Source organism: Oncorhynchus gorbuscha, linkage group LG12, assembly GCF_021184085.1.
Source record: "Oncorhynchus gorbuscha isolate QuinsamMale2020 ecotype Even-year linkage group LG12, OgorEven_v1.0, whole genome shotgun sequence".
NCBI lineage: Eukaryota > Metazoa > Chordata > Actinopteri > Salmoniformes > Salmonidae > Oncorhynchus > Oncorhynchus gorbuscha.
In genome coordinates, this window is record NC_060184.1 from 27,926,292 (window position 1) to 27,943,296 (window position 17,005).

Consider the following 17,005-nt stretch of genomic DNA (forward strand, 5'->3'; position numbering starts at 1 on the left):
TATGTAAACAAAGTGGCATAGTTTAAAGTGGCTAGTGATTAATGTATTACATAAAGATTAAGTAGATGATATAGAGTACAGTATTTACATATACATATGAGATGAGTAATGTAGGGTATGTAAAATGATATTAAGTAGCATTGTTTAAAGTGGCTAGTGATATATCTTTACATCAATTTCAATCAATTCACATTATTAAAGTGGCTGGAGTTGAGTCAGTGTGACAGCCTGACAGGATGCTCTCGATTGTGCATCTGTAGAAGTTTGTGAGTGCTTTTGGTGACAAGACACATTTCTTCAACCTCCTGAGGCTCTGCTGCGCCTTCTTCACGACGCTGTCTGTGTGGGTGGACCAATTCAGTTTGTCCGTGATGTGTACGCCGAGGAACTTAAAACTTACTACCCTCTCCACTACTGTCCCATCGATGTGGATAGGGGGGTGCTCCCTCTGCTGTTTCCTGAAGTCCACAATCATCTCCTATGTTTTGTTGACGTTGAGTGAGGTTATTTTCCTGACACCACACTCCGAGGGCCCTCAACCTCCTCCCTGTAGGCCATCTCGTTGAACAGCATTCTCACATAGGTATTCCTCTTGTACAGATGGGTTAGGGCAGTGTGCAGTGTGGTTGAGACTTCATCGTCTTTGGACCTATTTGGGCGGTAAGCAAATTGGAGTGGGTCTAGGGTGTCAGGTAGGGTGGAGGTGATATGGTCCTTGACTAGTCTCTCAAAGCACTTCATGATGACGGAAGTGAGTGCTACGGGGCGGTAGTCGTTTAGCTCAGTTACCTTAGCTTTCTTGGGAACAGGGACAATGGTGGGCCTCTTGAAGCATGTGGGAACAGCAGACTGGGATAAGGATTGATTGAATACAGTATGTCCGTAAACACACCAGCCAGCTGGTCTGCGCATGCTCTGAGGATGCAGCTGGGGATGCCGTCTGGGCCTGCAGCCTTGCGAAAGTTAACACGTTTAAATGTTTTACTCACGTCAGCTGCAGTGAAGGAGAGTCCGCAGGTTTTGGTTGTGGGCAGTGTCAGTGGCACTGTATTGTCCTCAAAGCTGGCAAAAAAGTTATTTAGTCTGCCTGGGAGCAAGACATCCTTGTCCGTGACTGGGCAGGTTTTCTTTTTGAAATCCGTGATTGACTGTCGACCCTGCCACATACCTCGTGTCAGAGTCGTTAAATTGTGACTCTACTGTCTCTATACTGATGCTTAGCTTGTTTGATTGCCTTGCGGAGTGAATAGCTACACTGTTTGTATTCGGTCATGTTTCCGGTCACCTTTCCCTGGTTAAAAGCAGTGGTTCGCTCTTTCAGTTTGACGCGAATGCTGCCATCAATCCACAGTTTCTGGTTTGGGAATGTTTTAATCGTTGCTATGAGAACGACATTGTCAACGCACTTTCTAATGAACTCACTCACCGAATCAGGGTATTCGTCAATGTTGTTGTTGGAAGCAATGCGGAACATATCCCAGTCCACGTGACCGAAGCAGTCTTGAAGCGTGGAATCAGATTGGTCGGACCAGTGTTGAACAGACCTGAGCGCGGGAGCTTCTTGTTTTAGTTTCTGTCTGTAGGCAGGGAGCAACAAAATGGAGTCGTGGTCAGCTTTTCCGAAAGGAGGGTGGGGGAGGGCCTTATATGAGTCTCGAGAGTTAGAATAGCAATGATCCAAGGTTTTTACCAGCCCTGGTTGCGCAATCGATATGCTGATACAATTTAGGGAGTCTTGTTTTCAGATTAGCCTTGTTAAAATCCCCAGCTACAATGAATGCAGCCTCAGGATATGTGGTTTCCAGTTTGAAAAGAGTCAAATAAAGTTGGTTCAGGGCCATCGATGTTTCTGTTTGGGGGGCAATATATACGGCTGTGATTATAAATTGAAGAGAATTCCCTTGGTAGATAATGCGGTCGACATTTGATTGTGAGGGATTCTAAGTCAGGTGAACAGAAGGACTTGAGTTACTGTATGTTGTTGTGATCACACCAGGTCTCGTTAATCATAAGGCATACGCCCCCGCCCCTCTTCTTACCAGAAAGATGTTTGTTTCTGTCGGCACGATGCGTGAAGAAACCAGCTGGCTGCACCGATTCCGTTAGAGTCTCTCGAGTGAGCAATGTTTCCGTGAAGCAAAGAATGTTACAGTCTCTGATGTCTCTCTGGAATGCTACCCTTGCTCGGATTTCATCAACCTTGTTGTCAAGAGTCTGGACATTGGCGAGTACTATGCTAGGGAGTGGTGCGCAATGTGCCTGTCTCCGGAGCCTGATCAGAAGAGCGCTTTGTTTGCCTCTTTTACGACGTTGTTATTTTGGGTCGCAGGCTGGGATCCATTCCGTTGTCCTGGGTGGAAGGCAGAACACAGGATCCGCTTCGGGAAAGTCATATTCCTGGTCGTACTGAAGGTGAGTTGACGTTGCTCTTATGTTCAGTAGTTCTTCCCGACTGTATGTAATGAAACCTAAGATTACCTGGTACCAATGTAAGAAATAACACGTAAAAGAAACAAAATACTACATAGTTTCCTAGGAACGCGAAGTGAGGCGGCCATCTCTGTCGGCGCCGGAAGAAGGATCTGAAGTCACTGGTTCAGAAGTACACCACAACTAAAAAGCTGGAGTCTTACCTGAAGAGCGTTGCCTACACTTTCAAGTTGCAGTTGGGAATTCTCCAAAATTTATCTGAGAAATCTTTGCACCTAGCCTACTTGGACAATTCTTCAATTTCAATAACTCCAAAATCCTTATAAGAACATCCAGAACATTCAGCATATTCTTGGACGATTTGTTCTGAATTTGTTTTTATGGCGCTGCATTGTCATGTAGCCTACTCTTATTTGTTCGTATTTTTTGTTATTTTAAATAAATGTTTTAGGCATACTTATTTTTTCCCCATAATTTTGGGTATTGTTCTAAGCTTTTTCGGTTGATAAAGGTTTTATAGTGAATGGTTGGTGTTAATGGGTGATGTACACATTTGATAAAAGCAGAAAATACATTCTTTCAAACTAAAACACACTGTAGAAACAAAATATTGTCTGTTTTTAGCCTTCAGCCATATGAACAAATTTATCAGACACATTATTTGAAAATGTGTTAGATGGCGTTATGCATTTCCAAAATGTTGGTTTACTTTAATGTAGCTGTAAGCTTGGTGTTGATAGCAATTAGTTAACTCACTCAGTGATAATGTAACGTTAACAGGATAGTAGGGCTAATGTTAGCAGGCTAGCAACCATGCAAGCTGATTTGTAAATATAAATTCATAAAGTATTTGCTTGTAAGTTGGCAGAACATTGTACTGAAACCAATAGTCATGAGTACCTACGATTTGGTTTAATTTAAAGTTATACATTTTACGTTATTTCTGTTGGAGTTGACATTGTGGGGAATAGGCTGGCTTGCAAGGTCCTCCATATTGCGTCACACACTGCAAATGTTATTTCAGGGATGACGTCAGCATTCTTTGGTATTCTGATCAGTTTTATGTAATAACTCGAAAAAATAATTGAGGTGTAACTTTACATTGGGACTTTGATACAGATTGTGATGAAAATCCATATGTTATGTTTATGCTAACTACCCTTTAAGACAAACCACACTGCAGATGTGCAAAGTATGAGATGGAAAGTTTGAGAGCATGCCACAGAGAGAGAATGTGAGGGGCTCACAACTGTCTCTGACATGTTTAAACATATCAGCTACTGCAAAGCAAGTTAGTTACTGAACTCTAGAAGAAAATACAACACAGTAATAAACAGAAGACACCATCTTGTCGTGTGAACAGTATGTTTAAAAATAAGTCTTAACCTGAACCAGTTCCACAACATAGCGAAGTGTTGAACAACTTAACTCTGAATGTTACACATCCAACATTATGCTTTCAGCTAACTGGCTTCATGAAATGCAGATTCACATTTTCAATGTGTCAAGATCATCTCCTCCATACTTTGGGTGTGGAACAGACTGTCGAAAGTAAAAGAAAACCTATTTGACACAATATTTGCAAGAAAGCGATCCAAGGGCAAACCTAGCTTGGAATGCTGTACAAAAATAACAAGCAGGAAGGAAATGTTGCTTCTTAGCCAACGTTACTTAAGTCTAAAAGCACAACCCTAGTAGCTAAGTAAACAAACAAGTACAAAGGCGAGGGTGGAGAAGATGGCATCCCATTTGCTTTTCCACTGGAGCTATTAAAACAGTGAAATTATTAGTTGGTGCTAGCTAACCACTGTACATGCATACAGCAGCCATTACTCCTGGCGCAAAAACATGGCCATTGAATTGCCTGTTTAGCGCCAGCTATGTAGTTAGATAATTGAGTTAACTTGCTGGCAAGATGCAGCTAATGACAGCATGGAAGCTATGGATTTAGCTAGCTAGCTGACATTATCACGTCTTGATTGTAGCTAACTTATTGTAACTAGCTAGCTAACTTAACGTTCGTGGATTGATCCATCTCACAAGGAGCATAACTTTACTACAAATCCAGTCACGGTTGATGATGTCAATGTATCCTTCTTATTGGTTAAAACAAGGCAATTTGAAGCGGGGAACATCGGATAAGCATAAACCACACAACGAAAATACTCACCCATACTGTCCTTCAATGTGGCCAGGACCGTCTCGCTATATGAGATGTTTGGAATCTGCTATCCGGTTGCTTGAGTTATATAGCAGCTTGAATGCTAGCTACTGTATGTGTATTTAATTCAATACCGATAATCAAGTTTAGCACACCGTTACTTAAGCCATTCGTCTTTGCTTGAATAGCCAACCAAACCTATCTTTGTAGCTAATGATTTCAAGATTACTGTACAGGAAGTTATCCCGAAAGTCTCCACCTTTCTTAGACTTTCCCGAAACTACGCCTGCCACACACATACAAAACAGAAGGAAACTCCGCGATATTTAGAAAGGAGAGTCCCGCGAGAGGAAGTTGGACTGCCATTCGTTCATTAGCCGAGAGCATGAACAGTGTAATGGTTTGGGGATCAAAGAAGTCCATCTCTTGAATCAGTGTTGAGCGTCAACGGTGGCCATTAGTTTCCTGGTGAACATTCGTTTTGACATTTGCATCATCAGACGACAATCGGTCCATGGGGGCGACATGGGACCATGGAGCCTATCTTGATCATATTGTAGGGAATTCGGGGGTAGCCCTGACCGGACCAGAGTCCAGCGAATATAATGGTCATTCCACGCTTTCATTGTATTAAATAGGTAACTAAGATATTTTATTGTATAATATTTGTTTCTTATAAATAAATATTTGAGCTTGTGAATGGCACTGTGTGATAAACCTACATATCCACGTATTGTCCCATACCACGTTTTGAGTGAGAAAGAGAGGTGTGTGTTGTGGGGGGTTACACACCTTGGTGCTCTGGCCAAAAGCCAATATGTCCCATTTCATAATTCCCCTGTTTAATTGACCAAATAATGGCATGTGAGGCTTATGATGAGAGTTGTTTTAGTGGCCAATTCGCAGACTGACTCTCTCTGTGTGTATGTGCATCCTACATGCCATGAATTATTGTTAGTGTGTTGTTAGGGTTCTCCCCAGCTGTTCTGACCAAATGTAATTTTCACATTAAATGCACAATATCTTTGCATCATATATTGTGCAGGGGAGCAGATGTATCAGCCTACTATCAATATACTGAGACATGCAGAGTTTATGCTTTTCAAACATATATTTTGTTGATATCATTTGAACTGCTAAAGCTCACAGTTTTCCTCTATAAGTGAAACGGATGTGAAACGGCTAGCTGGTTAGCGGTGGTGTGCACTAAATAGCGTTTCAATCGCTGACATCACTTGCTCTGAGACCTTGAGCAAGTGTGGAGCGATGGGTCACGATGCTTCGTGGGTTACTGTTGTTGATGTGTGCAGAGGGTCCCTGGTTCGCACCCGGGTATGGGCGAGGGGACGGTCTAAAGTTATACTGTTACATAGGCTGCATTATGATTAGGGCTTGGGTTTTTTCCTGACCACATTACTTGACAAGGAAAAAGTTGGAGACCTATACTATAGCAAATTGTTATAATAACTATATAAATTGTATACCTCTGCTGATAGGCTATGACTAGGGCCCAGCTTTCTCCTGGTCAGTTCATATGCTCAGGAAAAATGGCTGGTCCTAAATTCCGATGAAGAGTTGGCCCAGTGAGTCCCATCTGTCTCCCCTGTCCCCTCTTAGCAGAGAAATCCATGTTTGGCCTATCTGTACTACATGCAGTGTCACTTTAAAAGGAAGTACAGAGTGCAAATTCGCTTGAGTGGGTCCATTTGAGAAGAGTATCAACATCCTATAGAAAGCAGCGTAAACACAAATTATATTCAAATGAATCTAACCACAGAAATGCTAAACATGGAGGGACACCAGGGTCGGCTCAGACTGGGGAATAGAGATCTAGTTTATAGTAGAGTAGAGAATGAAGATTCAGTACCATCACTTTGATCTCTTATTGGTATGTTTTATGGTTCATTCAGTCAAATAAATACACACACTAAACTTTTACAGTAATACTGCAATGGCAAGCAAAGTACCAACTATTTTCAGTTACTGTATATTGAAACTGTATACTGGGAATATATATGTTATATTATTAATGCAACCACTGTCAGAAAACAATGGACTTTAATTTGCTGGTTGCTGGCTTTTATACTATAGCCTATGTCTCTGATCAGTGAACATTGACACTTAGTGAGATGTGCTGCCACCTTGTGTTGAAAATCCTAACATTGACATAGAGTGTAATCTGAAATCCTTTTTGAAAACTATGGTACGTATACTGAACAAAAATACAGTATAAACGCAACATGTAATGTGTTGGTCCAATGTTTCATGAGCTGAAATAAAAGATTCCAGAAAGGTTCCATATGAATAAAAAGCTTATTTCTCTCAAATGTTGTACACAAATTTGTTTAAATCCCTGTTAGTGAGCATGTATCCTTTGCCAAGATAATCCATCCACCTGACAGGTGTGGCATATCAAGAAGCTGATTAAACAGCATGAACATTACACAGGTGCACCTTGTGCTGGGGACAATAAAAGGCCACCATAAAATGTGCAATTTCGTCACACAACACAATGCCACAGATGTCTCAAGTTTTGAGGGAGCATGCAATTGGCATGCTGACTGCAGCATTGTCCACCAGAGTTGTTGCCAGAGAATGTAATGTTAATTTCTCTACCATAAGTCGCCTCCGTTGTTTTACATCATTTTGCAGTATGTCCAACCGGCCTCACAACCGGAGACCACGTGTAACCACGCCAGCCCAGGACCTCCACATCTGGAGAAGTGTACTCTTCACGGATGAATCCTGGTTTCAACTGTACCAGGAAGTTGGCAGACAGTGTGCATGGCGTTGTGTCAGCGAGTGGTTTTCTGATGTCAATGTTGTGAACAGAGTGCCCCATGGTGGTAGTAGGGCTATGGTATGGGCAGGCAGGCATAAGCTACGGACAACGAGCAAAATTGCATTTTATCGATGGCAATTTGAATGCAGATACCATGATGAGATCCTGAGGCCCATTGACTTGCTATTCATCCGCCGTCATGACCTCATGTTTCAGCATGATAATGCAGGGCCCCATGTCATAAGGATCTGTACACAATTCCCAGAAGCTGAAAATGTCCCAGTTCTTCCATGGCCTGCATACTCATGTCACTCATTGAACATGTTTGGGATGCTCTAGATCGACGTGTATGACAGCGTGTTCCAATTCCTGTCAATATCCAGCAACTTCGCACAGTCATTGAAGAGGAGTGGGACAACATTCCACAGGCCACAATCAACAGCCTGATCAACTCTATGCAAAGGAGATGTGTTACACTGCATGAGAAAAATGGTGGTCACACCACATACTGACGGGTTTTCTGATCCACACCCCTACCTTATTTTTGTAAGGTATCTGTGACCAACAGATGCATATCTGTATTCCTATATTTTTGTTCAGTGTATTTAAGCTCATTGTAAAATAGTCAAACCTACTGTCTTGTCAGGGGGGTGCAAAGCATCAGGAGTCAAGCAGGATTCAGGTGCAAAACTGAGAAGGTGAATAAAACTAGATTTAAAAAATGTATAGACTATTGGATGTTGCCAAACCTTGACATAGAGGTATACTTACAATATAACAAACAATAATCCAAATTGCCAAATCAGAACTGTGAAACTACAACCAGTTAGAAAGTCAGATATTGCAGAGTTTCCTAGGTCCGATTAGCACGTGAATGCGGCGTCTAGAGTGTGGAGTTTGGTGCCAAGTGAGTCAAATGTCACACTAATTTTAGACCTTGCCCCTTGCCCCCCTTGCCTTTAGTAGGCCTATTTATCACAAATTCATAAAACCTATACTCAATTTATTTTAGAAACATATCACACAAGATAATACAATAGCCAACAATAGACTACTTAAGTAAACATAGAATACATAGAGCTTGATTATAGACGATAGAGCAGTTACAGTAGGCTAAATAAAGTTATTTTTTTTTACTTCAGAAGACAGTCAAGACACATCCACTCGTCAGGTTGTAACAGACCAAGATGACCAGCAGAGGTCCAATTTAATGTTCCTATTGCAGCAGTTGGCTTGTGAAACAGTCTCAGAAAGATAGACACAAACAGCGGAGTAGAGCTATGCTGAATAGAACTGCCTCTAAGAGTAGTAGGCAATTTATATTAGATATCTATAAGGCATTTCAAAATGTCTAATTGTTTTGTGGCTAGTGGACAAATGGTCAAATACTTGAATATATTATGTTATCAATATCAGGAAGGTTGATGAAGATCAGCCTATCATTTCAATTCCTAAAATTGGCATGCATTCTCTCCCAAAACATCAAGGCCGCACGTTCATTTAATTCTAAAACATCAGTAACAAATATAAAAACAATATATTTAAAAGTCTCGGACTGCAATATATTATTAATATAAGGTACCCACTGGGCACAGACGTCAATTCAAAGTCGATTCTACATTCCATGTAATTTCATTGAAATTATGTGGAAACAACGTTGATTCAACCACATCCCATGCCCTTCTGGTGTAGCCTAAATCCCCAGTGAATGTAAAACATATTTTTATCCCACATGTACCAGATGAGTGAATTAAGCGGACTCTGTTAAAACCTGCCAACTAGCATTTTTCACTAGATATTTGCCCTACTTCCTGGTCACATTTCAACAGATACTGAGCACCCAGCAGTCCCCATAACATTATTTTATACTTGATTTAAAAACATTTGATTTGAGCGCAGAACTTGGAGACACTTCTCACCTTCCTATACCTGGTTATATTTAAAGCAATCTAGTGACATTTAATCTGAGGGCAACAGAGATGCCCCTAAGGCGAAGGGAAGGAAATCCATGTTGAATGTCACATCACAGCTTGATTGCACAGGAATGTTGGCCAGGCAGGCGAATCCCCAGACAGTCTCTGGCACTATATCTGCCTTTTCAATCCATCTGCTGAGTCACTATCCCACTTACATAGTGGCATGTGAGGGCTTTTTCCCATTTCATCCCTTTGCCTCCCCCTCCACATGCACGTCAGATATAGTGTTGTGCTCCTCGATCCGCTGGCTCTATTTGGAGTCACTGTCTGAAGGCAAAGCACAATATCCTGCATCACTGATGCTGGACCATTGCTTTTCCACTGACACACATGAATTGAACAGCTCATTCAGCTGTGTAGTAGTCTCATGGTAATAATGGTTTGGGGATTAAACAGAGAATTCCCATTCTTAAAATGTGCAGAGTCCGCATGACTGTGCCAATATGAACCCAATCCCACTGTTTGTGTGATATGCAAAAATATATGCAAATCCCCTATCACAAAACAGAAAGTATGGGTGAAGGCTACCATTCGGTAGTGGATCTGTTAGCTTTGTAAAAATCACAGAACAGCATGCTAAAATAGGGTAACATCCCATCCCTGTGCTCGACAATGGACTAATTGTCCATTAATTGACATTGTGAGCGAGGAGTAAAACATAGGGAAATTGTATGTGATTTGCAGAGTTTTTGGGGTGGCAGAGTTAAAGGTCCAGTGCAGCTCTTTTTATCTCAATTTCACATAATTTATGGGTAACAATTAAGCACCTTACTGTGTTTTCAATTAAAATGGTAAAAAATAAATAAATAAATAACATATTAGCAAAGAGCAATTTCTCAAGCAACAGAGTGGTCTGTGTAGGGAGGGGAAAACTGAAAACTAGCTGTTATTGGCAGAGAGGTTTGGAACTCTTTCTTATTGGTCTATTAACTCATTTTCCGCCTGGTGATGTCATCAGGCAGGCCAAAACTCCATCCCATCAAAACAGGCTGAAATTTCAGGCGGTCTTTTCAAACAGCTCTTACACTAAAAGGGTATTATCATAATTTTCACAAATTCACAGCATTATTCCAACCTCACAGTGTGGAAATATATATAAAACACAGAAAATATCACGTTTTTGACTGCACTGGGCCTTTAAAGCCCACTGGACATATTTAAAGGTATACCTCGGGATTTTGGCAATCTACCCTTTATTTACTTCCCCAGAGTCAGATAAACTTGTGGATACCATTTTTTATGTCTCTTCCTGCAGTTTGAAGTTTCTAACTAGTGTTAGCTCAATTGCTAACTATCGTTAGCACAATGACTTGCTAACTATGACTTGCTAACTATACTTTAACAGCTGTTACCATTGACATCCAGACATTGTGCTAACGTTAGATCAGTCAATATTTGTCTATTGTATTACCTATAATCTACATAGCTTCAACATGAATTCAACATGAAATGTAACCTCAGTTTGAGCCTCAGAGTTATTTTTCATGCTGGTGTATTTGAAAGTAAAGGACACCAGACATATAAAGCCGACATACTGTATTTCCATTTGTCTCCCACTGTAAATGCAATTTCTTCCTGGAAACCGAGTCAACTGCGTTTGGTTTGGGCGAGCGGAGCGCCAGTACCGAGTTTCGTTGGTGACGTCTGTCGCCAGTACCCGCCCTATTCAGTCATCGCCCTGGCTTTGCTGCATAGACCGCACAGGAACCTGGACCAGAGGCAGAATTTCAGTTTCTTATCCATTATCGCTATGGGAATTATACAATTCTTTCAAAACCAATCTCTCATCTCATACTATCTGAAGCTAGTCCACCCTCGCCACACAGACTATAAAAAACTGCCGGTTGAAGGAACACCAGCAGTAGATTGTTGGTATTGCTTCATAGCCAGTAGTGTTTCTAGAATATGTGTCCTGCTCATGCAGGAATGATGTACCACCCTGTGCGATGAGAAGTAGCCAAACATTTGCTCAGAACTGGAAAATGTCAGTGCTCTGTATGTCTGTGGCGGTAAGTACAAGGCACCTTTGTCTATTATTTTATTCTTATTATAGGAGTAACGTTACTCCCCGGCAGGTTCTCGATTTAAAGAGACATCGCCTATTTTTGCGTTTGTCCCGATTTAAACTTGCCGGTATGTGCAATTAGTCAAGTTAATATATTGTTAACTTTGATTATTCCATAATTCATGTATTGTACAGGTAATCTTATATAATAGGCTACTATATATATATATATATATATATATATATATATATATATATATATATATATATATATATATATATATATATTGTCAGAACAGAATGGAAAGATGGAGAACAATAGCACAAATATGACACTATTGTTTGCCCAATGAGAATGGCACAAATATTCATCATATTGCAGGTTACTTGTAAATGGGAATCATTTCTTGTTATTAGCTAGCATGCATTCATTGTACACTAATTTACTGTAAAATATTTATGATATATAATATCATCTTAAGAAGCCCTGTATTCAAACAGCTTTCATGGGACTCTACCCCTATGAGATCATATATGTACTGAAAACATCCCATACAAAGACTTCAGGTTCACATACAAAGACTTCAAGCTTTGTTTCTCCATGCTGGAGAAAAACATAGGGAAAACATTGACTACATTTGAAATACTGTAGTGGATGTTGACCCACCCTGCCTCCATCCAATTTAACATGTATATTTAAGTAATGTTTTCATTTATACATAGATCCATGTATTTTGGCCTTATTGACATTTCGGAATGGACTCAGAACTTACAGTGCAGGGCAATGTTTATATGAGCACTATACCAACATATCAGCCAGAGAGAACATACCAAATAGAAATCTATGCATGTTTAGTTATCAATTTATTTATTTTTTATTTATTTGTATTATCTGGCCAAATCCTGATAGTAGGGTGGTATCTAACCTTCTTTACAGATAATGTAGTCCATCATCCACTACAATCAATGATTAACATTTAAGCAGTAAATGGGGTGTCCTTATCTCCTAGCATCACCATGGAACAGATATTTTAACAAAATTATATTTTCCATTCAAATATTACAATGCATGTCAGTCAGTTCTTTGTTTGGGCCCCTCTGTGCATCTTCTCTCAGGCGAAGTCCACTGGTTGTTTGTGATGCGTTGTTGGCAGTACATTGTGACATTAGGAAGAATATTCTTCACTGGCCCATGAAGGAGGAGGCTCCACTGGCTTTTGTCAGTGATAAATGAGGCATGACTGCATCCTAACAGACTCACTTTTCCTCTAAGTTTAGTTGCATGATGATGTTGCAACAGGTGCTGGTTTGGTTGTGTGTTATCTGTTATTGTAATGGCTTATGGAAATCTCAATGATGTTCAAGATACACACATAGTTACTTTTGCACTGTTGTGGCAAACATCCATATCTACCATGTACAACAGCACAGTTAGGCTCTGAGCTAGATGTTGTGGATGATACTAGAGGCTCTGACAACAACACTGGAATGCAGCATGTTGCGGCACATGTATATGCAGTTATTTTAAGATAATGTCAGGAAATGTAAAATAAAATCAAATAAATACACCTGCCAAATGGCAGTGTGTCTGTCCATTTCCCGTTTCTCAGTGAAAGATTTCTGATGAATGCTTTCACTTTCCCTTTGTGTGTGCTCAGAGATATGCTTGCCTATGCAGTCGGCAAAATTTTGAGGTGTTACCTAACACGTGGACAGACACACACACACACACACACACACACACACACACACACACACACACACACACACACACACACACACACACAATCACAGGGGTTGTCATCATGTGCACTCGACCCCTAGACCTTAGGCACATAACTGACAGTATACTTAGGGATCTGGGTGTGCCATCTTGTCACAGATGTCTCACGCAGAAAATGTGAAGATGGATCACATCATCCTCTCACAGTAAGGATGAGAAATTGTTGAAACCGATAGATGGTTCTGGTTCAATATGTCACTGAACCATGCTGATTGAAAACCATTGCCCAAACGCCTAAGCATTCTATTTGTGTTACTGTTGGGTGCATGATGTGCAAAGAGGCCCTGTACAAAGGTGTTGTGTGCATCTTGGGGCAGGTGTGTTGTTGTTGGAGGTTGAATTACAGAGTGTTCAGGCAGGCAGTGCAGAATTTGCTGAGTCTGGCTGTCTCCAGGAACCAGCCCTGCAACCAGCAGCAGCACTGCAGTGACACGGCATAAACGGGCTGGCCCATCCTTTCCTCTCCTCTCTCCCCTCTGTCCTCCAGCCAGGGAGGTAGCATCCTGATATCACTAAACTCCTGGAGTTCAGCTCCAAACATATGAGTCATAGAACTAGTGATGCTATGGTTTTAGCTTTTCCCTTCAGTATTAATAATGTCATATCAACAGCTGTGTAGCCTATACACATCCATCATGTATCAAATGGATTAGATTTAGAGGATACGATTGAATAGATATCTACAAACAAGATTATACTACAGTATGTATCCCCCTTCTCTTTGTATCCTGCATGGCAGGTATGAAATGCTGAAAAGGCTTGAGGTAGATTCAGAGTGATAGAGGTAGTTATCAGTGATTCATGGCCACTCACAGGCGGTGAGGTGTGGTGTTGATGGGCAGTCTCTCTCCGACAGCAGCAGTCTCCTGACAGGATGCCAGCAGTGCGTTTTTTCAAACAGGAGATGCAGGGACACGAGCCTGCTCTCTTATCTGAGCTAGAAGGGAGGGACATTCACTCGCTTACCTCGCACACTCTCCCTGTCTCTCTCTCTCTCTCTCTCTCTCTCTCTCTCTCTCTCTCTCTCTCTCTCTCACACACACACACCGCTGTTCAGGCCACCAAACCAATGTACCATCATTGTGTCACATGTTGAATATTACCAGTTGCACACTTGCTTTTTATTGGGTAAATATGTGATGTGGCTGGAGCTGGAACATTTTGTTCCTCATGATCATCATCAACAGGGAGAGTGTGTCGGCTAAAAATTAGATGGTTTGAGTAATGATGTTGCCCTTAATTACCCCTAATCTTCAAATGTGGTCCTTCTGTAGCTCAGTTGGTAGAGCATGGCGCTTGTAACGCCAGGGTAGTGGGTTCGATCCCCGGGACCACCCATACGTAGAATGTATGCACACATGACTGTAAGTCGCTTTGGATAAAAGCGTCTGCTAAATGGCATGGCATATATATTATATATTAAATGTGCTTTCCTTCTCAAGGGGTCGATTTTCACATGATGATTTTACATAACCGAATGAAACTCAGAAGATTCTACAAAAAATGTAGTCCTGGGACCACTGTTACTGATTAGTGGACGGGCCCCTGGTCTGTAGAGGGGAATTTGTCCAGTCATCAGCAGAATTTGATGACTGTCTCCTCCAGTGTCTGACTTCAAATATGCATGGCATTGTTTTAAAAATGCAATTAAGACCAGGGTTTGTAGAGGTGGTTGCGTACCCCAGCACAGACGTTGCATGCATCAACTCAAATTTTATTTATCACATACACATGATTAGCAGATTTTAATGCGAGTGTAGCGAAATGCTTGTGCTTCTAGTTCCGACAATGCAGTAATAACCAACGAGTAATCCAACCTAACAATTCCACAACTACTACCTTATACACACAAGTGTAAAGGGATAAAGAATATGTACATAAAGATATATGAATGAGTGATGGTACAGAATGGCATAGGCAAGATGCAGTAGATGGTAGAGTACAGTACAGTGGGGGGAAAGTATTTAGTCAGCCACCAATTGTGCAAGTTCTCCGACTTAAAAAGATGAGAGGCCTGTAATTTTCATCATCATAGGTACACTTAAACTATGACAGACAATATTTGATGTGGTTAGCAGCTATCTGATAAGTAAAATACCTATCCAGGCGTTTTAAGATCTGGCCTGCGTCAGCAATGCCTGGGCAGAGCAACACGCCCCATGTGTTATAGCAATCTGGTGCCTGATGGCACAGTCAATGATGTGGCATGCAACCATTGGTTGCATCCTGTCGGGCTGTATCACCGCCTGGTACAGCAGCTGCTCAACCCACAACCGTAAGGCTCTCCAGAGGGTAGTGAGGTCTGCACAACGCATCACTGGGGTCAAACTACCTGCCCTCCAGGACACCCGATGTCACAGGAAGGCCATAAAGATCATCAAGGACAACAACCACCCGAGCCACTGCCTGTTCACCCCGCTATCATCCAGAAGGTGAGGTCAGTACAGGTGCATCAAAGCAGGGACCGAGAGACTGAAAAACAGCTTCTATCTCAAGGCCATCAGACTGTTAAACAGCCACCACTAACATTGAGTGGCTGCTTCCAACATACTGACTCAACTCCAGCTCACTTTAATAATGGAAATTGATGTCAAAAATGTATCACTAGCCACTTTAAAGAATGCTACTTAATATAATGTTTACATACCCTACATTACACTTCTCGTATGTACATGTATATACTGTACTCTATATCATCTACTGCATCTTGTCATCTTTATGTAATACATGTATCACTAGCCACTTTAAACTATGCCACTTTTATGTTTACATACCCTACATTACTCATCTCATGTATATACAGTGGGGCAAAAAATAATTTAGTCAGCCACCAATTGTGCAAGTTCTCCCACTTAAAAAGACGAGTGGCTGACTAAATACTTTTTTGCCCCACTGTATATACATGAGATGAGTAATGTAGGGTATGTAAACATAAAAGTGGCATAGTTTAAAGTGGCTAGTGATACATGTATTACATAAAGATGGCAAGATGCAGTAGATGATATAGACTACAGTATATACATGTACATATGAGATGTGTAATGTAGGGTATGTAAACATTATATTAAGTAGCATTGTTTAATGTGGCTAGTGATACATTTTTGACATCAATTTCCATTATTAAAGTGAGCTGGAGTTGAGTCAGTATGTTGGAAGCAGCCACTCAATGTTAGTGGTGGCTGTTTAACAGTGTGATGGCCTTGAGATAGAAGTTGTTTTTCAGTCTCTCGGTCCCTGCTTTGATGCACCTGTACTGACCTCGCCTTCTGGATGATAGCGGGGTGAACAGGCAGTGGCTCGGGTGGTTGTTGTCCTTGATGATCTTTATGGCCTTCCTGTGACATCGGGTGGTCTAGGTGTCCTGGAGGGCAGGTAGTCTGCCCCCGGTGATGCGTTGTGCAGACCTCACTACCCTCTGGAGAGCCTTACGGTTGTGGGTTGAGCAGTTGCTGTACCAGGCGGCGATACAGCCCGACAGGATGCAACCAATGGTTGCATGCCACATCATTGACTGTGCCATCAGGCACCAGATTGCTATAACACATGGGGCATGTTGCTCTGCCCAGGCATTGCTGATGCAGGCCAGATCTTAAAACGCCTGGATAGGTATTTTACTTATCAGATTGCTATAATATTTGATGTGGTTAGCAGCAATCTTGTGCCAAACGGCACAGTAGATTGTGTGGCATGCAACCATTGGTCAATTAATGCGACGTCTGAGCAAGGAAACGCAACCTTAATGTGGTTAGCTGATACATAAATTACCTATCCAGGCATGGTAAGATCTGCCATGTGTCAGCAATGCCTGGGTAAAAGAATGTGCCCAGGTTAGGTGCAATTGCGCAACAAATGGTTGTTTCTGAAGGGA

At 41.4% G+C, this 17,005-nt stretch overlaps 2 protein-coding genes across 4 annotated transcripts in view; one reads left to right on the forward strand and one right to left on the reverse strand.

The window, feature by feature from the left end:
- LOC123990807 (CD2-associated protein) overlaps positions 1-5,013 on the reverse strand; it is a 76,641-nt gene extending 71,628 nt beyond the window's left edge. The window contains exon 1 of one of the 3 annotated variants that reach the window (XM_046291691.1): positions 4,601-5,013. In XM_046291691.1, coding sequence (XP_046147647.1) covers positions 4,601-4,604 — 4 coding nt within the window. In that variant the 5' untranslated portion in view covers positions 4,605-5,013. The remainder of the gene's footprint in view (positions 1-4,600) is intronic. The other 2 variants (XM_046291690.1, XM_046291692.1) reach the window with 2 other exon arrangements.
- A 6,001-nt stretch (positions 5,014-11,014) lies between these two features.
- Positions 11,015-17,005, forward strand: part of tnfrsf21 (tumor necrosis factor receptor superfamily, member 21) — a 53,058-nt gene continuing 47,067 nt past the window's right edge. The window contains exon 1 of the mRNA XM_046291697.1: positions 11,015-11,358. Within this exon, the coding sequence (XP_046147653.1) occupies positions 11,296-11,358 (63 nt within the window). The 5' untranslated portion in view covers positions 11,015-11,295. The remainder of the gene's footprint in view (positions 11,359-17,005) is intronic.